General features: G+C 40.3%; 1 protein-coding gene across 1 annotated transcript in view; it reads left to right on the forward strand.

The window, feature by feature from the left end:
- Positions 1-25,924, forward strand: part of SPATA16 (spermatogenesis associated 16) — a gene marked incomplete at its 5' end in the record, with an annotated part of 111,583 nt that overhangs the window by 19,932 nt on the left and 65,727 nt on the right. Inside the window, 2 exons of the mRNA XM_084638113.1 lie at positions 3,838-3,983; positions 14,613-14,702. Of these exons, the coding sequence (XP_084494239.1) occupies positions 3,838-3,983; positions 14,613-14,702 (236 nt within the window). The remainder of the gene's footprint in view (positions 1-3,837; positions 3,984-14,612; positions 14,703-25,924) is intronic.

Consider the following 25,924-nt stretch of genomic DNA (forward strand, 5'->3'; position numbering starts at 1 on the left):
AGCGGAGGGGAGAGACTGTCAGCTTCTGGCAGGGCTGAACTTCATGAGGGGGTGGAGTTTCTCGCATCATCGCCAGATGAGCTCCAGCACCCTCTGAAATACCATCACTCATGAAAACATCATGAGAGTTTAAAGCTCGGTTGCAGTGATGTTGCTAAGCTACCACGAAAGCCGCCATTTGTTGTCCTCCCCCCGCAATTGCTTGGGACCAGGGTCTGGTAGCTTCTCCCCTTAGGCTGAGGGGAGGGGGTCTTTAGCTGTGGGTGGGCTTGTGCCCACCAATCCCCAATTCCCAATAGGTACCACTAAAGCTATCCTCTTAAAGAGATCTGTTCTGGCCAAGAGGACTGGCATATTACAATTACACTTCTGTTAAATTATTTTCTCTAAAGACATTGTTTTTCTACTGGATCCACAGTGTGTTTGTGATTTAATTTCAGTGCTCCCGTCCTAGGAATGGTCAACTAATTTATCCTAATTTCCATTTCCCTTTTTATGTGACACTAGAAAGTTATTCCATTGTCATGGTAACAGCCTGTTAAATAGGAGGACTTGATGACTCTACTCCCGTAGATTGTCTCTGTAAACAAAAGCTAACTTTTGTAATGATTGTTTTGTTTCTGATATTTACATGGCAAGGATTTGTAAACTTGATAATTTTTCCTAAATAAATAAAAAAGAGAGTTTATTACATTGTCTGTAGCTAAGGCAGTTTAGTACCAGCCCATCAGAGAGCTTGAAACGCAGTTATATCCAAATCCACTTCTTGTTCTTAAATTCTACCCATGGGTCTGAGTACCCTTGCTAAGCACTATTCAGTCCTAGGGTATGTCTATCCTGCAGGCAGAAACTGGCAGGGGTAAGTCTAAGAGCAGGTGCCTACAGCCTCTGGCTTGCAGGACTCATGCTACAGCCCTAACAATAGCTGTGTAGATGTTCAGAGTTAGACTCCAGATCCCGAGGTCCAGCCTCGGGAGCATGGTGGGCTTCAGACACAGGCTCTGAGACTCGCTACCACAGGTTTCCTCTTGCGGTGCAGATGTGCCCTTAGCGAGCCGGTAGGCAGACCTACACCTCAGCAGCAGCCTATAGCTGGAAACTGGAAACTCAACGTGACTTTGTGGTTAACAAGCAGAATTCACCAGTTCAGTAATGGTCAGATTCAAATCTTACTCTTTCCTCCCCCATCCCAGGCACTCTGAGTCTTACCATCTTAGCTATGCTATTATTATTATTTGTATTGCCGTAGTGCGTAGGATCCCTAGTCAGGGACCAGAACTCCACTGTGCTAGGTACTATACAAACACAGAACAGAATGATGATCCCTGCTTACAATCTAAATACAGGACAAGGGACAACAGATGGATGCAGACAGATTGGGCAATACTAGGAAACAATGAGACAATATTGGTCAAATATGATAGCCTGTGGTCTCAGCACACCAGCAGCCTAATTGTCAAGTTTTTGTAGGCATCATGGAGAAGAAGGATTCTGAGGGAGGATAATGAGTTAGTTTTGTGGATGTTTATGGTGAACTCCTCCCAAGTGTGAGGGGCAGCCTAGGAGAAAGCATGATGGTGCTTGTTTGAAAATATAACAAGTGGACAATGGAGTCTGGCATCATGGGCTGACCAGAGACGGGAGTCAACAGCTTGATAGTGAATGAGAAATTATAGGCCTTGAAAGCTACAGTTTTTCCTTTCTCTTCCCTTTCTCATGCTTTTCTCTGTAAGCCTTCCCCTCATATAAGGCTCTTGCTCTTTAGGGCAATTCCACTGAAATCAATTTAAAACTCCTTCATTCTGTAGAGCACTCACTATAAATGTTAATGCTTCTACAAACAACCTTACAGAAAAGGACCATTTATACACCATGTATAAACTGCTAAAGGATGAACTAGTCTGGCAGAAAATCTAGATCCCTCAAATTATTTAGTCAGCTGGCCTTGAGGTTCCAAAGCATTAGAGACCTTGTCTGAGGATTCTTGGAGGATATGACAAGATAAATGGATTATCTTTATCTCCAATAGGCTGCAGACGTATGAGCTTCAAGGCCAGGTGAAGAGCTATGAAATATCAGCTGTAAATCTTAACAGTTGGCAAAGAAAGCTCCCTCAATGGAAAAATGTGTATAACCTGCAATGGGGGATGGAGCAGGATAGCAGGAAACAGATCATAAAGGAAGACCAGGTTATCCTCATCCCCTAAAAGCATAAGGATCTTTATAAAACATTTTTACTTGCAAAGTAGGTATTGAGGTTATCTGTTAACAAGGGAAAGTTAGTGTTAGTGTGATATATTCCCACTTCTCTGCTATTCCTGGCTGTTCTTGTAAGGGGCAGGAGAAATCTTGAGAGGAAGTTTTCTCTGTAAGCCAAATGACCTGTGTATCCTCAAGTATAGTATACAGTTGCAGGTATATTTCAACTTGAAGACTGTAACTTTCTGTGATGAACTATACCATGATTTTCCTAACACGTCTGAGGATGGCAGCTCTTTTTCATAGTCTATTTGCATGTCTGGTGAGATGTGAGACCCTTGAACCTTATTGACAAGTTATTTTACCGGTCTTACGGTCACCACATATCTAGCACTCTGGATTTTCATTAACAGATTCTACTATTACCACAGCCTATCTATTTAACACAGCTGGACTCATCTCCCATAGGACCAGATTCTAACATCCTTATTAATGTCGAATAGCACCTTAATCCATTTATAAACCCATTAAAATGAATGGGGCTATATGCTGAGGAAGGTGCTATCCAAGTTGAACATGGGATCAGAATCAGGCATAGAGAGATTTCCTTGGCACACAAAGAACAGTCATCGTCTTGATCTCTGTTGGTTCAATAATCCTTCTGTGCTTCCCCTAAAGATCTCAAAGTGCTTTGGAAATATTAATAAATTAACCCTTACAGACCCCAGATAGGTAGGTACATCTCATTATCGCCATTTTACAAACAGGGAAAGTGAAGCACAGAGTGTCCATGAGTGAGTTGCCCAAGGTCAAAAAGTGAAACTGCTGGAAGCAGAACCAAGACCTGCAATTCCCAGTCCTACAGCCTAACCACTACCCTTATAGAAAGGTCCTTTAGAACTTTATTATAAAATGATTCCCTTTCATAGGCCTTTAAAAAAGCTCATATAATTGAATAGAGAAATATATTTGTGCTTCAGAATTCTGCATAGGAGATTACTCACTATTAAATTCTATACAATTTTAGAGTAATAGAATAAAACCAAGACTATTGGCTTCATCCCTATTATATTCTTTGCGACTTTTCCATTAAGGCAAATAATCCTGCCCATTACCTGGGAACCGGGAGAGACAATTGCCTCCTTATTTCCCTTTGGTTTCCTTCTATTATGTCCTGGGATTTCTTAACTGTAAGACTGACTAAGACAGCCTAGTAGTCTAACATCTCCTCTCTTTTGGTACGTAGACATTCATAAATGCTTTCTGAAATTACCCTTGCTTAGGTGCCTGATCCAGAGACTCCCAGTGAATTCAATGAGCTTGGGAGCAGGTTCTTACTTTGTGAATGGTGGAAACATGGTTATCTTTTCTAATAGTGCTTGGTTAGCTTTTAATTTATTATATGTTATCTGGAATATCCCTTCTATAGAGTACTGCACAATGAAAGGTGACAGTATATTTTATACTAAATTCATAGATAAAGTGTGTATTGATTGTTATTATATTAATATGAATATTTAAGGTCAGAGTATGTTTCACTCAGAAGTCAACTTTATTCATTCATCAGCTAACAAATGCATTTCTGCATAACAGAAGTATATTGCAAATGAGTAAACAATGTTTTTATTTCTTGGATAGCTCTGCAGTAAAGGTGCAGCTTTAGGGAAACCCTTTGATGCATCCCCCGAGGATATTTCAAGTATTGCCAGTTTTATTGAAATGAAGCTTGTAACTTGCTACCTAAGGATGAGGAAGCCTGACCTGGCTCTGAATCATTCTCACAGGTAAAAATGAATATTGATTAATGTGTTACTAGGGCTTGAAGCAGGGAAAAGAAAAACAAGTATACATTTTGGACTGGAAGGATTTGCAGCAGTTAATTATCCAATCCTATGACAAGAAAAGGGGAATCAATAATTCACCTTCAAAAAAATCCCGCTTGGAATAGGCTAAGAGGAATGCTGGGAATTTGGTTATTAAGGCAGAATGATGCTAGAAGGCTCAAATAATTGGAAATGAGATATAATCCCTTTCTGCTCGTTATCAGTTCAATGTCAGGCCAGAGGTGATTTACAATTCTTTCCATCAGATGGTTCTTTGGTGGTTGCAGCCACTTTCCACATTTCAGAGAGCAGCACCACAGTTGCAGTCTCGGCAGAGAAACCAGAAATCAAAAAGGCATGAAAATCAAATGCTCCCTTTGACTCTTTGGAGTCAAGATTTTGCCTGGATTCTCCAATCAGTGTTCAGGCACATTAGCAGAAGCTTACACTGCCATTCTCCATCCTGCACCTGTTCTGTAAACAAAGGATTTCACTCTGTGGCCTGCCAGTCCACCACTTTTCATTATCATTAAGTATATCTGAATAAATATTACAGTTAACACAAGTTGGGTTTTTCTTACAATTGTTTTAAGTGAATGTAAATGAAGGAAAACTATTGTGAAAGAGACAACTTGATTATATCTAAGAAGAAAGGTATGTTTGTGCCTAATACACTAGAGAAATTGGTGACAGACAATTCATCAGTATAAAAATATGATCCCTGTCATGGTGCTAAGCTAGTAATCTGCTACATTAAGGGCAAGTGATGTCAGGGGGAGTTCTGCATGCAGATCTACAGTGATTTATGGCACTAGGTGTTTGTGCCCCCTGAACAACTCTGCTCTGTAAATGACACACCACCTTTCGGTGCAAAGAAAAATACCTAAAGTTTGCTTATTTGCCTACTTTTGAAAACATGATAATGGAGCTCCCTGCCTCATTCTAACCACCATCCCCAAGATGCACACCATAGTAAAATGGGAGGCTGACAAATGTGTATAAAATGAATGGGCAAACCTTTTTTTGCATGTTTTAAAAATACTAGGATTGCAAAATATGGCCCTGATTCTGTAGTGAGCTCCATGCTGGGGAACCCCAGTGCCTGTTGCACAGACAGATGGTGGGGCCTTTCTGTATTCTGTGGAACTCTGCCCATACGGAGTCATAGCAGGAGATAGGGGCCACAGACAGAATAAATGAAGTTGGATTAGGATCTCTGGGTTACTGAAGGAATAAAAGATCTGGTGTCGGGTTGGGGTGTTTTCTGTTCCTTTTTTTCTTGCATCTGATTTTAACAAACATTCTAACTTGCTTTCCTTTTAATTAGTATGAAGGAGAAATGAAAATCAATAATGACTGAATCCTCAATTTAATTCAATTAATAATGCAGATTATGAAATAAATCTACACACTGTGCTTGTCAGACTGTGGAGCTGCAGGAGCAGATACAGACAGTACTCCAATATGAAAATATTCTGAGATACTATTAACATAAATACCAAAAATGAAGCATAATCAATATCTGTTTCTCAAAAAGAATAAATAAATAAATTACTCTGAGTACGCATACTATAAATAGCTCTTAGCCATCAGTTATCCAGTGCATGCAGAATTTTGCTTCCTACTGAGTTTTTATGTCATCATTGTGTTGCAATGGTTAGGTAGTAATCATGAATCAAAATTAAAATATTCATTTCTGCATTTATTTGCATGTGCTAGACTATCTTTATTTAATTTCATGTAAATCTCACAGTTCCTGCATACACTTTAGAAGCCTTATTAACTAAAAATCCTCACGCATCTTTGTGTGTGTACGCTTGCACTCTGACCCAAAGATGCAAAGCTGTTCTTCAAATGTCTGCTCTTGCATGCTCTTCTTAACTAGGGTCTGGTCTACACTACAGACATATATTGGTATCACTGTGTTGCTCAGGAGTGATGTAGTTATGGCGACCTTAATCCCCTGTGTATGTCAGTAAGAGAGCTTCTCCTGCCAACATAGCAAATGCCTCTTGGGGAGGTGGATTAACTACACCGACAGGAGAGCTCTCTCCTGTTAGGTTAGAGTGTCTTCATTAAAGTGCTACACCAGTGCAGCTGCACCGATGCAGCGTTTTAAGTGTAGACATGCCCCTAAATATACGAGTTTTGTCAGTTGTGACACTTCCTTCCAAGCATGTTATATAATAAATATATAATATGCTTAAAAGAAGCTTGCACAATGTTACAACTGACCAAACTCCAGTGTCTAGGTTAAGAGGAGTATGCTGGTTCAGAGAACAGCTTCCCCACTAACTGGCTGAAAGAGAGACATTTCCATTGTCCTTGGCTTTTGAGCATGTATCGGAGGTAAAGATGGGCTCTTCCTTACAATAGGAAATAAATCGGCTGGTTATTATTCTCAGGACTTGAGGCTGCCTTTTTGCACTGTTGGTAACATGAGAGAGAGGACATCCATTGGATTTTGACCATTTGGCAGGCTGACATAAAAGATGCATGCTGGGTGATAAAAGGCTATTAGAAACACTCCTAATTCATCACCAGTGTGAATAAATGCATCTGAGTTGACCTAGCCAAACAGCCACCACAGTAACTTATTTGACCACTAGCCTAATCATTAGGTAGCTAACACCCAGTCTAAACTGGTAAAAATACAGTATTCCAATAAATACTGAATCATACAACGTTTACATTCCCTGCAGTCCTCTTGGCCCAGGCGTTATGGCATATACCAGGGTTTAATTATCCTAATAACCCCATATGGCTTGCCGAGAAATTAGATTTTTCCAGAAGGCAATTTTCAATTACACCAGATGGCAAAACAGTGAAGGTCTAAATTTTACGTCAAGAAACTGACTGGAACCTCAGAATTGTGTTGAGACCTTATGTTGCTCAACCTGATCTCCAAGGTTGATTTTTATTTTATTTATTTATTTATTTAGGCTCCAACTGAAAGCCATTTTGAAACAGAACACAATGTTTCAGTTCATCAGTCTACTCTATTGAGCCTGTCCTTTTGCTTAAAGAGTCTGGCCCAACAGAGAAATACAGGAAGCTGCATTCATGTGAGGAAACACAAGCAGCCATGCAATGGCATGCATGACTATGTAACCAAGAGGAGCTACTATGATTTGGTTTTCTCTGTGCACCTTTAACATTGAAGAGGGTGGAGATGCGCTGTGATTCAAGGTGGAGGATCTGGCAAAGTGAGACAGAAATTCTGCTTTTTCAAGGAGACTTCAGATTTGTGCCTAGCTTTGCTGGTATTCCCCCCCCCACTCCCCCCACTCCAATGAAAACTAACTGACCCCTGACCCCACTGACTCCACACTGATCCCACGTGCTTCACAGCTGGTGTGTGGGGAAAAATAGCACAGTATCTTTGTATTTTCAAGAAGGCACACCCTCCCCACCCCCTGCACACACATTTTCTCAGGGATGCTGGTTCCTGAGAATTCTCATCAACCTGGAAGATTGCAGGAGTACAGAATGAGAAATTCCAGGGCAGATATGTTGTTGGAATTCTTGTAAATGGAATTTTCCTCAAGTGCTGGAGGGGTGCAAGTAGGAGCTTTGGCCTCATCCTCACATCTCAGATAACTACACAAAGGCCAACAGAAGTTGTTTTGTTCCCTGCGCTGTTTTGTCTTATGACTGTAATCTATCCAGCACCACTATGGTTGTGGAGTCCATAAAAGTGCAGATTAGAAATCCAGGACATTGTCTGACTCCTTCAGAAGTTCAGGTAGGATAGTTTAGTGATAAAATGTAACTATCCAACCTGGTCAACTAGCAGGACTTCACACCCAATGTTATTTCAATGAAATGATAGTAAGTTTTCTGATGTTGTAGCAGAGGTACAGAGATGGCCAATCCTTTGGCAAGCAACGGGCATATGCTCCCCTCCGTTGAGCATTGGAAAATAAAAAGCACAGAAATGCTGGGTGGAAAAATTAGGTATGTTATGGAGGACCATCTGGAATGAAAAGTTTACTATGCTCTTCTTACCAAAAAACCGCTGGCATCCCCTCAACATATGTCCTTCAAGAAAAGGAATGTGTCAAGCAGGAGACAATGAAGAGTCAGGGGAAAACCACCCTTTGTGGCATGTTTCCCTCTCTGAATGGTGTAAATGATGCCTGACAAAGCCAGAATTACTTCTGCCTTGATGAGGGTTGCTGTGGACGGTCTGAGAACTGTGGGGTTTAACCCAGGTTTCTCTTCAAACCTCACACTTTCTGCAGGTATTGCCACCTGCTAATTCTGCATCTCCCTTCCAAAAATGGAATGCATGGAGGACTTCACCCTCAGCAAACCCATGTCCCTTTTCTACTAAGGCTGCTTCTTCTATGCCTTTTTATGTGTTCAGTGGAGGATATGGCCCTTTGTAACACCACTTGCACAATTTATGGAGAGGCATATTGATAATGTAATTGTTATGTGATAACTAATTGATAATAAATAGCCTGGTGACCGCTTAAGGTAATGCAGTTAGTGGAATCAAAGGGAGGAAAAAATAACTATAGATGGGAAGAGAGGTTTGCTGATAAAACTGGAAAAGGGAGAGGAATTGAGACCAATGCTGATGATTTTTGGAAGGGAAAGGCCCTAAGATATCGTATACATCCCTCCAACCCCATGCCCTCACTAACACCCCCTCCCTGCCCAAAAGAAAAGAATATACAGACTTTCTGGAGAATCCAAATGAGTGGCTTCTAATAACCTTTAGCAAATATACGGGGTACATTGCAATTTACATAATTGATAAGCAATTATTTAATACAAGGCTATTCACTTGAGATGTTCTGAGACATCATAAGCTAGATGCGCTTTAAAAAAAACCTAGCATCCCACAACAGAATTCCCTTCTCTTATGCTGCATTTTGAATATTTCTTTGTAATACAACTGCTTTATGAAAAACATTTTCAGTTAACATTCCCCACCTTTGAACTACATTTTATTTCCAGGGCCAATTACGTATTTGTTATCCAATAGGGTTGATCCTGCCCCACACACTCCCATTGACTTTGAGGGTGACTAATGCCCATAGTGTGTACTATTTTGTAGGATTCATTCAAAAAGAAGCACCTAAAACAGCTTTTTTTTCTCCTTAGGAGAAACACAGTTCATGACTGAAAAGATTAAAGCAAAGTCCAACAGGTTTTATGCAGGCTGAGATAAATATCCTCATCCTAAAAATGACAGCAGTTGTAAAGATGTTAGTGAAATTTGGTAGTCAAGAAATTAGTACGTGTACAGTTGGGAAATCAGTCAGCAGCGGATTACATGAATAAGACAGGAGAAAGCAGAATCTGTCCACCCATATTAGAAATAGCTCAGGCTCCTAAACTGGATGCTTTGAAACAAGGCCTTTCCAAATATCCTTTCATTTAGCAAGTAAGGAGAATGTTCTCCTTGTTCTTCTCCTTCATAGCTAATGAATTGAGAGCTGGTGGGCAGATTTATCTCTTGGTTTGCAATTCAAAGTGATTCACCACTGAATCCTATGTGCAAGAAGAGAAATGTTTAGCATGGAAGATGCATTCTCCTTTCCTGTCAGAAAAAAAGATACTATGTATATGAGAAAGCCTTGGTGTAAAAACCCCTTCATTATGTTTAGACATGAAAGCAGCTTCATGATATTTTTTGGTCTGTGTGCTAAAAATGTCCTTAGCTGTCACAGACACTATATTCATAGCTAATTCTGTTAGGCTGTACTAAAAAAATCTGATTACACAAAACCAAGTTGTGTCTCACACAGGGAGAGGGAGAAACAGTTGTCTCACCAACAATGCTGTGATCCAAACCCCATCAAAGTCAGTGGGAGTCCTTCCAATGATATCAGCAGTTGTTGGATCAGCTGTAGTGAAGATTAAATTTGAAAAGTTTTCAAACTAATTTTCAGGTTACCATAGAAGACATCTTAGGTTGTCTTCTGGGCAGGCATTCTCCAGCATGCACATAGCACCATTCACAGATGCAGCCAGTGGGGAGGTAATAGGGTATATGTCCTCCGGCTTTTTAGCTCCAGATTTTTATTGTCCTGTTGATATCCCTCTCAGGGGGGCTGCAGGTGTCATGAATTTCTTTAAATGGTCCTTTCCTCCCCACAATATATTTTTTTTGTGGTGACACCTATACCACCACGTTCTCAGCATCATAGAGAGATTGCGAATGATAAGTAAGCTCACACTCTTTCTACCCTCCAGAAGATAGAAGCAAAATTAACGCAGCCTCTGCTGAAGAAGGTATGTGCAAATAGATCATTACTAGGACAGCGTGAAACAAAAGGTCAGATTACTTGCAGCAGTTTTCATACATTTTATTATGAACTCAAACTTGGGCCCATTTTTCCCTGTGCTGTTCCTCCCAAATTGCCACATTTCATGGGGAAAATATTGCCAGTTTTGCACAGTTCTAGTCATTTTATGGGCCTACCCAAACATTCCAGATAGCTTATTCGCTGGCTGTATATGAAAGCTTTCAAAAACCATTGACACAAATTTTGAGAAGAACTCCAAGTCTTGTATGCTGGGAGACACTGCTCCCTATCTTCAAAACAGCACCAACAAGGAAACTTGTTCAGCACATTAAGATGGGTGTGAGGAAATGCACCACCGTACTGTTTCCCCCCAAATGAAATTGCTAGAATCACCATGTAGCTAAACACATAAAATTCCAGACAATATGATGGGGTCTAGTCCTTGGCTGGTGTAAGGTTGAGTAGCTTCATTGCTTTCAACAGATACGCTGATTTACACCAGCTGAGGATCCAGCCAATGGGACTGTCATTTTGTGGGGCAGGAACTGTCTTTTTGTTCTGTCACCAGAACGGGGTTGTAGTATGAGTAAGGTTCCTAGGTGCTACAGAGAGACAAATAATAATTATAATTATTGTAAGAGAGACTATATCATGGTGGATTCAAACAGTTCTAAGACTAGTGTGGTGAGTACTGGACTTTAGATAATGAGCTACCTGGAACATACAGGAAAGAAAGAAAAACAGTCCCAAGTTAAAACTAAATTGTATAATAATCAGAACTTGTCAGTCTCATCTATATACTGAATGTATAACTACGGAAAACAATGGGGCCATGCCATTTTACATCAGCTGAGGATCTGGTCCACTCTGTATAATATTATCTGGTACATTACTGCACATAAATTGTGTATAACAAAATGTTACACATAATGTCCAGTGACTATATTTGTATAATTATTGTATATCAGTGATGTGTGTTCCTACTAGTGTATAACATTGCTGCATCTTACACCTATCTATACATCTCCTTGTGTAGGTGATGTCATACCAGCCATACCTATCTGACTGTATAAATCAACATTGCATCCAACATTTACTTTTGTACACCTGGGCAATTACCTGTAAATACCTCAATCAATTAAAAATGTTAAAGCAAATGTTTGTGCAATAAGCTAGGAGTGCATTACATGCAGATGTAGACACCACATATGTCAGCTGGGAGAAATCCTGCAACTTCAACCACGAAAGCACAACCCCAAGCCACTTCAGTTAAAGAAATCACTATGTTCTCTTCTAGGAAGTAGCCAGCTTTTAGCTTTACTGTGCCTAGCCACCATAGAGGGACATGATCACAAGCACTAAGCCAGTGAAATACATTTGTTTACTTGTATCTTTCATCTATAGAAACATCGCCTTAACTTTTTTTCTACAAAGGCTAACTAAACACAATGTGCTGGTAGGTAGCTAAGATGTTCCTCTTAATGTTAATCAGATTTTTAGAGCTAAATCCCCATTGCAGTTGGGAAAAGCTGCAATAAAAAGATGTGCATCTCTGGAGAAAAGGAAGAGTGAGGCTGATGTTTTCCAGAGATCAATTTTTATACAGCAACTTGCCTTTCTTGCTGCATCTGGTGTTTTTGGAGTTCAGAAGTCAGGCTGAAGGAGAACTAAAGGTAGAAAACTATGGTCAAATACGTACACCTTTAATTCATATGCCCTGATAGCTCTGGTGGGAGAAAACTGATGTCTGGTTTTCTTTTTTTTTCCCCCTTAGAACTTGAAGAAAAGATAATAGGACAAACCCTGTATTATTTTTAAGGGAAGATGTCAAGATGAAAAAATGAAAATGTCAAAAAACAGGTTGATATACTGTATTACTTAAAAACTGTTTTGTTGAGAAAAACTGACCAAATGATTTAGGAAAGGCATTTACTGGACAGTCTTTGGATTACACTGCAGATGAAAAATAAATGAAAATCTATTTCATGTTTACTTTAGTCTAGTCACTTTAAGGGTGGGGGGAAGAGGTCAGGGGAAAGTCTGGCAAGAACACAAGTTTTAATCTTCAGACATACGTTTTTTATTTACAACGTTTCCAATTAAAACTTCTTTTGCATGTAAATTGAGAAATAGTGTTTCAAAAAATTTTATTAAAATTCCTTTCTCCTTATGATGTTCCCCCAAAAAGCACATCAGTAAAATTTCAGTGGAAGCTTTGCACCCAGTGGTGAGTGATACTTCTCCACATGATACACACACAGCTCTTCATGACCCTGTAGTACATCCACTAGGCCCATCTCCTTCACTGCTGGACCTTCCCCCTTCATTTTTCTTTCAGCACCTGTCATTGTACAGAGTCCTTCTAAATCTTTGGGTAGCTGGCCTGGTGTCGTGTACAGTCCATGGCTGGAGATGGATATTGGAGCAGAGACTTGTTCTCAGTTTTCACAGCCTCGCAGATTCCCACGTAGTTGGATGGACCTCCAGTCTGCTCTCATTTTAGGGATGGGCTTCCTGGATTGTTGCTTTTCTTCTTGATCTCTATTTGCATCATTCATTTTCTTTTACATGACCCCCCTCTCACTCCTGACTTTGCTTTTTTTTACCAAAAGTGGCTTCTCAGATCTGGAGATAGTATTACCCAGGTCATGGGCCAGCTTTACCCATTTTTAGGTTCATCACATGACACGAATGATAATTATTCTACAAAAAAGCTGCTAAACCGTAGTGGTATTACTGTGTCAAACAGCTTTTCTATGTAAATCCACAGAACTGGGCATGCTTGGGAGTGTACGCATCTCTGAAGATATAACAGCATTCAGCTGAACTATCAAATAATCAAAGGTAGTTTTTAGGTCTCCGCTTACAGCAAGTGAGTTAGATATTTGTCGTAGGTTTTAGAGAACACTATCATATTTTTTCAGTATAGAGTTTATAGATAGAAAGAAGGAGTTGATCTTCTTAAGATTAGGAATGAATCAGGATGAAAAAGGAGAGCTGAAATCTAATTCTTTGAGATTCTGCTACAATTCTGTATTTATTATAAACCTATCAGAGTACATCCTGCTCTAAGACTTGTAGAAAACGTGTTGCTAACTACCAGGAAATTATTGATTTTTTTCATTGCTGTTGCTTAGCTGTGGTAGAGCCGATAACTTGAAAAAAAAATCGATGTTGCTATTATCAAGTGTTGACTACAGTTTATAACAGCAATAATCTCCTTTAAAATCTCTTCCTGCAGCACCAGTTATCATTCAGTTTGTTAAAGTGTTAATGCCTTAGGCATACTGATCATTAAATGTCAAAAATATTTGAAGTCCTTTGGGATTGCTTTCTTGCTAAACTCGTTTTTGATGTGCCTCAGAGTCTTTTGAACTTCCAAGTTCTCCAGCATTTGGTTGAAAAAATATAGTATCTGATACAATATCGTCTATCGTTGGTAACAGTGGTCAAACTTTTAAAACGATGGTCGCTCACTACAGCTAAATTATAATGAACATTTCAAATGACTGAGGGGGGGTTGGGTGCTGTATTCTAGATAAATCCTTGTACCGCCCTTATGACTGTAGTATCTAAGTCCTTTCTAGTAGTGAAATTGTGATGTCAGCAAAACAGAAATAGGATCCAGATTCATCCTGAATCTCGGTCCCCTGCTTACACCAAAAGACATACTGCCTGTCTATTCTAATAGTATAGTGTATACTAGTTTTCCTTACACCTCTTATTGATGTAGGCCCCACTTCTGCAATTGGATCCATGTGTGAGGATACCCGCAGTCAGTGAAATCAGTGAGGCTGAGAAAGGTACAAGGATTCATCCCTACAAATCCAACCTGCGTGGGACTATCCTTTGTTACAATTTTGGAAACACTCTCACTGGCTTTTAGGATTTTTTTAATTAGTTATGTATGAATAATTCCTTTAAGATAATAATGTAAGATTCTCATCAAACCCAGAAATATAGATGACAGATAACAAAGGAAGTTCTACAATAATATGTGGTATCTTTGCTGATGTTATATGCTAGCTAAGTGCAGTATAACATGCACACACCAGGAATTTAATAGCTGTTTCTATAACAATAGGCAAAGCTATAAATGAAATTGCATTTATGACACAACTTTAATAGACATTTTAATAATGCCTGTTCATCCATCTTAGCTGTCAAGGGAGAAAAATGATAACGCATTATTGGGGTTTGGGAGAAAGATTTTGAATTGTGTATAGAGAGTGTACAGCATGTGCCTTATTCAGATTTTGATATTAATGATCTTTTAATCATGTAACAATTTGAGGTTTACTTTGAGCATCTCTTTTATATTTCAAAGGAGCATTATTTTGAACCCAGCCTATTTCCTGAACCATCTTCGTCAAGCTGCTGTATTTAGATGGTTGGAACGATATTCTGAAGCCGCAAGGTATGGTTGGCATTTGTGGATTTTCTACAACTAAAGATTTCCCTACAGCTCCTTCATTCCAGCTGTCAGTACTACAGACAACTGGGGAAATTATTTCCTAAAGCTCATTCATACTAGGGACATCATCATGGGTCCATGCTTCATTCTAGGGGTCCATGACTTTGTCGGAATCCCTTGGTAGAATCAAAACTATATAATACTTAGAGGTTGCTCCTCCTTTCTATAGTAAAGTGCTACTAGAGGCCCTGACACTGCACCTTGAAAGTCCATGGCAACTTTGGTTTCAGCGAGCATAGGATCAAACCTATAGGAGAGATCTGATCCTGCTGCCCTTATTCACATGAGTAGTCTCACTGAAGTCAATGGGACTGTTCACGTGAATAAGAACTGCTGGCAGGGGTAAAGTCTTGCAAGATTGAGCTTTACTTGTGTGTTCATACGGGGAAAAAGTGTAGGTGTTGTGCAGCAGTGGTGCAGCGCACTGGCACTACCAAATGGTGGAAACCGTAGTGTCAGCAGGGAGCAAATATTATTACCAGCTGACAGGTTTACATGAAAGACGTTACCTTCCAGGAAGTGAGTGATGTTGCCTGGTGTAATGCAAGAGGTAACTATGTACCTATGTTACTGCTTCTACTCAGCACTTATATAGAACCTTTCATTTGAGAAGCATAAAGCGTTTTACAAACCATTAGTGAATTAAGACAGAACAGGTGTGAATTAAGTAAGAGATATAGAACAGTCACTTCACTCACTGCTGAAATCAGTCACCTGTGGCATAGAACATGGCAGCTGTTTAACAATGAATGGCAACCCTTACACAAACAGTTTAGTATGGGAAGGGAAGAATACTTTATCCAATCAAAACTTCAGAGAGAATTTAGGGAGGCCACTTGTAATTATCTCTGGTGAACTTTGCCCAGGAGCTGTGATTAACACCCTGTAAACCTTGTCATGGGATCTTGGACCACAAGTGATCTGTATCTTGGTTTTACATCTCATTCTAAAGAAAGTACCTCCAACAACACAATGCTCTCTAACATCTTGCTGGGGTATTGGGTCAGTATTGATTCAGAGAAAATTGCCACCTATTGAATCACCAACACTCAAGGTTCAGTGATCTTACACAGTTTTAAAGGTTATAGCAGGAGACAGCATTATTCCATGACTGGCAAGGAAGCCTGATTAAAGCGTGTATTTTCAGATCCGTTAATTCTCTGTTATCCCACCAATGGGCAAGAGGGTTTTACTTGAAACCAGGTAGAAGAATGTATTTTTCACTTCCAGGAGTTGATCTTTTCTAGAAAGTAATGCATAGAAAATGAAAGTATCTGAGAGCATAATGTGATCCAAAAAGAAAATGAGGTGCTCAGATATCTAGTAACAAAAAAACGGTGGTTGGTGTTGCTGCAGATAAGTAATCATTCAACAGGAGTACTGCATCAGCAAGCAGGAAGGAAATGCGTCAGCCTTTTTTCATGTCAGGAAGCTTTCATGGAACTAGTTGTTTTTAAATGAGATTATTATGTATTTTGCAAAGGAGGAGAACATTCTGACAGATGGAGACCAAGTGGATCCAAATAAGTGACAGTAGTATTGTGAGTTTAGCTTAGTTTAACATAGTATTGTAATAACCGTGTGGAGTTTTTGTTCCAGCCTTGTGTTAAACTAAGCTAAGCAGCAGCATCTCTTTGGAGTCAGTGGTACCAGTCTGACCCTGTTAACAGTGTAGAATGCAATCTGTCTGTTACAAATAGACTGCAGTATGCAGGTTTTAGCTGCAGTTTCTAAAAGTCTAAATATGCTTTTGTTAGCATGAGCTGTCATTTATCTTTGCCTGCACTATATATGTGAATGAGGTTAGTGTGTTTCCTTGTGTGTTTTTTTCTCTCTTAGTTATTATTATACATACCCAGAACATTGTTATAGGCTATGAACAATTGTTTTTGGTGGAGGTAGCATATATGTATACAGCAAATGGGCAGGAATAACTCAGGCCACCTGGCAGATTGTGGGTGCCCAAGATAGAGAACTATTGATCTCTTTGAGGATATAGCAGGCTAAATTCCCTGAAGGAAATTCTGTTCTCTGTTCCAAATTGAGAGATGATGCGTCAACTGATGTACGTTAGACCCCACTGCGTTCAGTTCGACTCCTTCATACTTTCTTACAGCTATTCTCTCCATATGTAAGAAGACTGGACTGGTATGAGTTACACGCTGACAGGGCCAGCTCCAGCTTTTTTGCCGCCCCAAGCAGCGAAGGAAAAAAAATACCCCAAGCCTGGCTGAGCTGCCGCCGAAGTGCCACTGAATACCCGGACGTGCCGCCCTGGTAATGCACGGAGTGCCACCTCTTTCTATTGCCCGCCCCAGGCACCTGCTTCCTTCGCTGGTGCCTGGAGCCGGCCCTGCACACTGAATAGCTAGAGGTACAAGTTAAAGTAGGGTGAGAGGTCTTGTAATTTTTACTACCTTCTGGCTCCTCAGTGTAACTGACACCAGCTCAGGCTGCCTCAGACATTGGTAGAATGGATATAAGTATGTATGTGGCACCCTGAATGCCAGGGAGTCTAAATCAGTGTGAGCAGTTGAATGTGTATCACTGCCTGAATTTGGCTCCATGTGTCTAAATGACTCCTGTATGTAACTCTAATAGGGTTGCCAATTTTGGTTTGATGTATTCCTGGAGGCATCATCACATGACATAATCTTTACTTAAAGATTAATCTCTAATTCCTAGAGACACCAGGACAACCCTGCAGGGTTGGCAACCCAAGACTCTAACAGGCTGCACTTCATGCAGTGTGCGGTGTTGTATAGTAATCCCAAAGGCACTGCTTGAGGGATCAGAGCTTTGAAAAATGAGCAGTTCTAGGAGGTGGTAGCCACTGACTCTAAGACGTACCGTACCAAATATTTTAGTAAAAATGTTTCTCCTCCAAAGTCATCTCTGAAATTTGGAGAAATGGATTAGAGGGTGGGAAGGAACTTGGAGTCTGACAGGAAACTTGCTGTATTGCCTGTAAGTAAGAGAGAGCATCTAGGGAAGTTAATGAGGGCAGTACAAAGAGAGTTGTCATTAAAACTCTCCCACTGAGGGATGTGGTAAGGCAGTAGTCATAGAGAATGCATTTCCTGCAGAAATAAATGGGCAAACCAGGGGGCGTAGATATGAAAGCTATCATTCTTCCCTACCTTGCTAATATATGTTACGTATGATCTAACCTCTTCAGCTGGAGCAGGCTTGAGCCTGAGTAATACAAAGTGAAAATTTGCAATGCATAAAAACAGTTAGGCTCCATATTGAGTTTGAAACCTGAAGTTCAAAGTCCAGAAGCGTATTTTTCCTTCTTACAATAAAACCATTTCACTGCCATCTTTTTGCTGCTCAGAATGCTGTACTGCCTAGTTTAACTGCATCATCTTCTGTGAGGCACTTACGATAGTACTTTTTGTAACCAGCTAGAACACTAGCGACTTGGAACTAGCTGTATAAAAGCAGAGGAAAGTGGATCAAAGCACAGACTCATTCTCCCTATGCCAGAACAGCTCATATTCACCTGTGACTCCATCCAGGATAGTGCTAAGCAGTGCTGAAGGAAGAAGAAGGTTTAGGATCTTAATAGCCACAGTATGGATGACTCAGCTGTTTACTGCTTCCTTTTTAAAATGGCATTAGATAGTCCCATCAGCTCTATAGCAAACCAGACTTGATAGTTCTGAAACTCAGCATTTTGTCTATTACAGGATCTCTCTCTCTCTCTCTCTCTCTCTCTCTCTCTCTCTCTCTCTCTCTCTCTCTCTCTCTCTCTCTCTCTCTCTGCATGAATCTAGTTCCTGGTCCCATTTTATCCAAACCCTCCAAATTTGTACAGTGTGGTAGGGGTGGATAAATAGTTCTGATTTATCACTTAAAAGGCATGTGTTTGAACAGTTTAGTGTTCCTAAGAAGTTTAGTCATTCACAAGTTTAGTCATTCTGTTCTTAGGAACAGTATAACTTTAAATTTCACTAAGGTGCTATCACATAAATATTGATCCTATATTCTTCTCCCAAAGCCATTAATTGGCTTCCCTCTACACTTACCTGTTTCATGGGCTACTTCCTGTTAAAAAAAAATCTACACGCTGTTTTTTGCTTTTCAAAAAATGGAGGACGGTCTATTTATCTCTCTACTGATTTTCTTTCAGTTTACAAAAAACAAAGTAAAAACCATTTCTATAAAAATCTGTTGTCATGGAAACCAACTTTGTTCTGGTTACACTAATGAAATTCCCGTTGGGGCTGCATGGTTTGCGCAATGTTAACAGATCTTGTAGCGAAGGTTATTTTTATACTAGTATCTCAGCCCCTGTGAATTTCTTGGGGGTCAAGACAGAGAGAATGAACTTAAGGTAGTATCCTGTGCAGTGCTTCTTCAGTATGCCGGAAAATCATTGCAGCAGAGGAAGACGTAGCCAGTGAAAGAATCTTGATATCAGTTACCCAGATACATCCAGTGAAGCAAGAATCCTTATGTTGGGCTGGCTCAACACTGAAGTCTTTTGGGGTGCCATTTACTACTGCTGATTTCAGGAACGAAGTGCTCAGAGACAAGGGAACTATTTTGCATTTGCTATTCATGATGGCATAAATGCCAGTGCCAACTCTACTGTAAGCAGCATGCATGTGTGATGGCTGCCCTTCTGGATGACACACTGGGGATTGAATCTGGGACTTCCAGAACTAAAAGCACAAACTGTTACAGCTTGAGCTAAAAAGCCAAGGCTGTGTAACTAGGGGCTGTTTCAAGTCCTGTCCTCTGTAGACTGGCACAGAGAAGGGACCTTAACCCATGTTTACCAGTGGGTTACATAAGGATGGTGCACAAGGCATGCAAGTATCATTTAGAAGTTTTAATGTATGGACTAGGCAAAGAACACACCTAGTGAAGGACACTCATGACTATTCTATGCACGCATTATCTTTGCATTTCTGCCCAGTGGAAGTGCTTGCCATATTTTGGACCAGCCACATCCCTTTTGACTGAAATCACATACTCTGCTGCCTTAATAATGTCTTGTTGTCTTAGAAACTCATACCTAATAGCATGCTCTTGTGCATGGGTAGGATCTCATTTGAATGCCCATATTGCATGCCAACTTTGCCCTCCTTGCTACATCCTTGCATAGATAAAATAAAGGAAGAGTCTAACCCACCTTATCCCACATTATTTTGCTTATTTTCCTTCCTCCTTGTTTCCCTCCTCGTTTCTTACTGTAGTGCAGCCTGATGAAAGCATTTCTTGTTAGTTACAGTCACTGACTTCCTTCCCAGAACCAGGAGGCAGGGAGACCTCTGCTGGCGAGAATGACAATTTGTGATGTCAGATTTTTCAGTATTGAAGGAAGAAAATGAATCTGGGGGGTTTTCTGCAAACAAGGAATGGAGAGTTTCCACTATGCATGTGCTATTTCCCCAGAGAAATATTACAAAGGAGCACTTCATAAATTGCAGCTAAGAAAGAGGCTTTGACATTTAACAGGATCAGTCAAAGCCCAACGGAAAGTCCATGCAGCTTATTATTTAATTTGACACCAATATATGTTGTCAGTCTGTATCCAAAAAAACCTAGCTGTTATTTCTATGCTCTACTCATTATTCTTTTATCACTCTCAAATGTTTGAGTGTCAAACAATAATTCATTCAGCTGAAGCAGTGTCAAAAACAGAAGGCAGCTTTAGTTACTAATATTTTTCACTAAAAGTAAACAGCATTATTGATAGTACAGGATTTGTCTTTATAGAGGGGACATTGAGTGTATCAGAAAAGGGAATACAGCCAAACTGAGGAAGTATCAGTTATGACTTACAGTGAGTATAGATACTGTTATTCTAAAAGTTATATCAGCGACCTGTTTTTAAGCCATTCATCCCAGTTACTCCATTTTTTCTCAAACAGTTCAGCTGTTAACCTAAATTCGCAGTATGGGTTTCCATGCCTCTTGAGATTTGCATGACACGGATCTATGCAAGCCACTACTTGTTTGATATTGTGTCACAGAGCATCTGAGATCTTGCTGTGCTTAATGACCTGTTTTCCGAAGTGCTTCCTGTCATTTCTTTCCTTTAAATTTTGTCCTTTCCAAGTACATCTTCTCTGGTTTTTACTCTACATTTGCAAGGTCTTTGTTTCCTTACATAGTAGTTGCCATTTAAAAAGGTAGCATTTTTGTAACTAATTATATTAATCTCAATACAACACAGGAAAATATTGCTACTTACTACCAAAAGACAGGTTCTTTTAAAAAGGCAACCACTGCACAAGAAGAACTACTGACCTGGTGGTTAACACTTCTTTATTGCCCCGCTGGAGACTTATTTTTGTTTCCTAGTAATGGTCTCTCACTGCCTAAGCCATCTGGGACTCGGAGTACAACAGAACAGCACTCTCAGCCCTTGAGTGCTTTGTGTTGCTTCTCCATATGATAAAGGTTCACTGTTGGCAGGTTTCCTGGGAGTTCTATTCACTCCTCTGCAGCCAGTAAGATGTTAGCTACGTCATGAGCCACAGGGCTCCTTTTACTGCATTTGGTAGCTATTGCCATATCCGTGTATACACAGTCATCAAACCCTGATTGTGCTAATTTCACACCTCTCTCCTGTATTCAAAATTCTGTAGAAACCAAATTTTGTTTATCTGAAACTCTGATTATCTGGTGGTTTCAGATATCTCCAGAGACCTTAAAATAATCAGAGTTTCCCTTTATTCATGACCTGGGACAGATGTTTAAACCTGAACTATTATTTCTTTGTTCATACTCCAAGTTAGCTAATTAGGTAAAAAAGGAACTGCCTCCAACCCTATTCCAATTTTTATATATATATATATATAAATATAATCTTCTTTCTGTTTAGAACCTCCAGAAAATGTAAGCTGTACCATACCAGAAGAGGATAGTGGTTCACCTAGTCTGATACCTTGCCTCTGAGGGGTGGTATCAGGATTTTGGAAAGGAAGGTTATGAAATCAGAATAACATTAACACCAGAAAGACATGGTTTGTGTATTAGAGACAATCTTGCAGAGCTATTAAAACTGCAAAAGAAGTATAACTAAATTTTCCATTTGAAGATTGAGACCCAGCTAACTGACAGTACAATGGGGCCCTGATTTGGACCTTTAGACACTATTATAGAATCATTCAAACCATAGAAATATAGAACTGGAAAGGACGTTGATAGGTCATTTAGTCCAGTCCCCTGCACTGAGGCAGGACTCAGTATTATCTAGACCATCCCTGCCAAATGTTTGTCTAACCTGTTCTTAAAAATCTCCAATGAGAGAGATTCCACAACCTCCCTAGGTAATTTGTTCCAGTGTTTAACTACCCTTACAATTAAGAAGTTTTTCCTAATGTCTAACCTAAATCTCCCTTGCTGCAATTTAAGTCCATTGCTTCTTGTCCTGTTGTCAGTGGTTAAGGAGAACAATTTATCACCGTCCTCTTTATAACAACTTGTTACATTCTTAAAGACTATTCTCATGTTTCCCCTCAGTTTCCTCGTCTCCCCACTAAACACGTTGTTTTCAGTCTTTTCTTATAGGTCATGTTTTCTAGACCTTTAATAATTTTTGTTGCTCTCCTCTGGACTTTCTCCAATTGGGCCACATCTTTCCCAAAGTGTGGTGCCCAGACCTGCACACAACAATACTCCAGTTGAGGCCTTATCAGTGCTGAGGAGAGTGGAAGAATTACTTCTTGTGCCTCACTTACAACCCTCTTGCTAATACAGCCCACAATGATGTTTACTTTTTTTCACAATAGTATTACCTTTTTTACTCATATTTAGTTTGTGATCCACTCTAACCCCCAGATCCTTTTCTGCAGTATTTGTTCCTGGGCAGTCATTTCCCATTTTACATTTGTGCAATTAGTCATTCCTTCCTAAGTGGAGTACTTGCATTTGTCCTTATTGAATTTCATCCTATTTATTTCAGACAGTTTGTCAAGATGATTTTGAATTCTAATCCTATTCTCCAAAGCTCTTGCAACTCCTCCTAGCTTGGTATCATCCACAAACTTTATAAGTGTACTCTCTATGCCATTATCCAAGTCATTTATTAAGGTATTGAATAGAACCAGATCTAGGACAGATCCTTGCCAGGCCTCACTCGATATATCATTCCAGCTTGGTTGTGAACCATTTATAACTACTCTCTTAGTGTGCTTTACCAACCAGTTGGGCACCCACCTTATAGTAGGTTCCTCAAAGCTATATTTCCCTAGTTTGTTTATGAGAAGGTCATGCGAGACAGTATCAAAAGCCTTACTAATGTCAAGATATATCAAATCTACTGCTTCCTCCCTATCCACTAGGTTTGCTACCCTGTCAAAGAAGGATAGTAGGTTGATTTGACATGATTTGTTCTTGACTGTTATTTATTACCTTATTTTCTTCTAGGTGCTTACAAATTGTTTGTTTGATTATTTGATCCATTATCTATCCAGGTTCCAAAGTTAAATTGACTGGTCTATAATTCCCAGGGTTGTCCTTATTTCCCTTTTCATAGATAGGTACTACATTTGCCATTTTCCAATTCTCTGGAAAATTTTCCCATACTCTGTGAATTCTCAGAGATAATCATTAATGGCTCAGAGATCTCTTCAGCCAGTTCCTTACGTATTCTGGGATGTATTTCATTAGGTCCAACCTTGAAGACATCTAACTTGTCTGAGTAATTCTTAACTTGTTCTTTTCATATTTTAGTCTCAGATTCTAACTCATTTATACTGATGTTCACTATGTTAGTCATCTAATCGCTGCTAACTTTTTTGATGGAAATTGGAACAAAAAGGGCATTTAACACTTCAGCTGTTGCTGCGTTTTCTGTTATTGTCATTGAGTAGTGGACTTACCCTATCCTTGATCTTCCTCTTGCTTCTCAAGGACTTGCAAAATGTTTTCTTGTTACCTTTAATGTCCGTAGCTCATTTAATCTTGCTTTTTGCCTTGGTCTTTCTAATTTGATCCCTATATGCTTGTGTTATTTTTTTGTATATATTCATCCTTTGTAATTTGACCTCGTTGCCACTTTTTGTATGACTCTTTTTTGAGTTTCAGGTTGTCAAAGATCTCCTGGTTAAGGCAAGGTCTCTTACCATACATCTTATCTTTTATATGCATTGGGATATTTGCTCTTGTGCCCCATTAATGATTTTTTTTTAAACTGCAAACTTTCTTGAACTCTTTTTTTCCCTTAGACTCGCTTCCCAATGGATCTTGCCTATCAGTTCTCTGAGCTTGTTAAAGTCTGCCTTCTTGAAGTCCATTGTCTTTCTTCTGTTGTTTTCCCTCCTACCATTCCTTAGAAGCATAAACTCTATAATTTCATGATCACTTTCACCCAAGCTGCCTTCCACTTTCAAATTCTCAACCAGTTCCTCCCTGTTTGTCAGAATCAAATCTAGCACAGCATCTCCCCTAGTTGCTTTCTCCACCTTCTGTAATAAAATGTTGTCTCTGATGCATTCCAAGAACTTGTTGGATAATCTGTGCCCTGCTGTGTTATTTTCCCAATGGATGCCTGGGCAGTTGAAATACCACATCACTACCGAGTCCTTTGATTTGGATGGTTTTGTTAGTTGTTCAAAAAATCATCATCCACTTCTTCTTCCTGGTTAGATGGTCTATAGGAGACACCTACCATGATATCACCCTTGTTTTTTTACCCCTTTTATCCATACCTAGAGACTTTCAACAGGTCTGCGTCCCACTTCTATCTCAACCTCAGTGCAAGTGTATACATCTTTGATATACAAAGCAATACCTCCTCCCTTTTTTCCCTGCCTGTCCTTCCTTAGTAAACTGTACCTTCTGTGCCAATAATCCAGTCCTGTGAATTATCCCACCAAGTTTTGTTGATGCCAATTATGTTGTAATTGTGATTATGCACTAATATTTCTAGTTTTTCCTGCTAATTCCTCATACTTATTGCATTAGTATACAGACATCTAAGATGTTCATTAGATTTCCCCTCTATATTCCCGCTTGTCTCTCCTTTGTCCCTGATGTGATTGCCCATATTTCCCGCAGATTCTGACCTGTCATCTAGCTCTCCATGTTTTAGATTTACCTTTGAGTTTTATCTCCTGCCTCTGTTGAACTTCATTTAAAGACCACCTCACTGGGTCAGTCAGTCTGTATCTGAAGATACTCTGCCCCTTCCTTGATAGGTGGACCCCATCTCTGCTCAGCAGTTCTTCTTCTTGGAACAGCATCCCTTGGTGAAGGAAGCTAAGGCCCTCCTGGTGACATCATCCGCATAGCCATGCATTCACCTCCAAGATGTGTCTGTCTCTGCCTGGGCCTACCCTTGACCAGAAGGATCATGAGAACACCACCTGAGCCCCCAACTCCTACATCTTCACTCCCAGGGCACTGTAATCACTTCTGATCTGCTTGCAGTATCATTAGTCCCCACATGGATGAGCAGCATGGGGTAATAGAGGGTCAGATGATCCTAGGCAATCTTTTTGTAATCTCTCATATATGGGCCCCTAGCAGGCAGCACACCTCCTGGGATACCAGGTCAGGCCAGCAGATGGATGCCTCCTCCCTTAGAAGGGAGTCACCAACCACCACCACCCGTCATTTCCTCTTGGGAGTGGTGGCAGCGATCCTTCCAGCCTTGGGGAGTCAGGAGCAGTGAAAGCTTCCTAAATGTGGGGGGCTTCCCGCTCCCCCCATGCCACTCCTTTCCCCCCGAACTCCTGCTCTCACACCGCTCCTTCTCCCCAAGCCCCCACCCTCACTGCACCCCTTTTCCCTGAGGCCATGCCCCCACGCTGCCCCTTGCCCCAAATCTCCTGCTCACTCTTCTATGCCCCCTCCTCCCTGTCGCTTGCCCTTACAGCCAGTAAAAAGTGGTGGAGCCATGGTCCCCTGGCTCCCCCTGTTCCAGCGCACCTGTTGGGGGTACATGCCCTCTCCTCCTCCACCCTTGGGGAAGATTCCTCATCCTATTTCTCATGTGATTGTAATAGTACTAGTAATAATAGATGCTCTGGGCCACTGGAGATCACTGAGTACACCTCAGGTGGGGAGCAAAACTTACTTTCTGCCACTTATCTGCCTTCTACACCTTCTCCCAATCCTAGCAGTTCAGGCCAGTTCAACACCTAGCACAATTTAGAATAGCCTGAGGGCTGCTCTAACTTGCACAGAGTTGTGATGGCCTC

The sequence above is a fragment of the Lepidochelys olivacea genome, assembly GCF_965140295.1.
Source record: "Lepidochelys olivacea isolate rLepOli2 genome assembly, chromosome: 9".
NCBI classification, from domain to species: domain Eukaryota; kingdom Metazoa; phylum Chordata; order Testudines; family Cheloniidae; genus Lepidochelys; species Lepidochelys olivacea.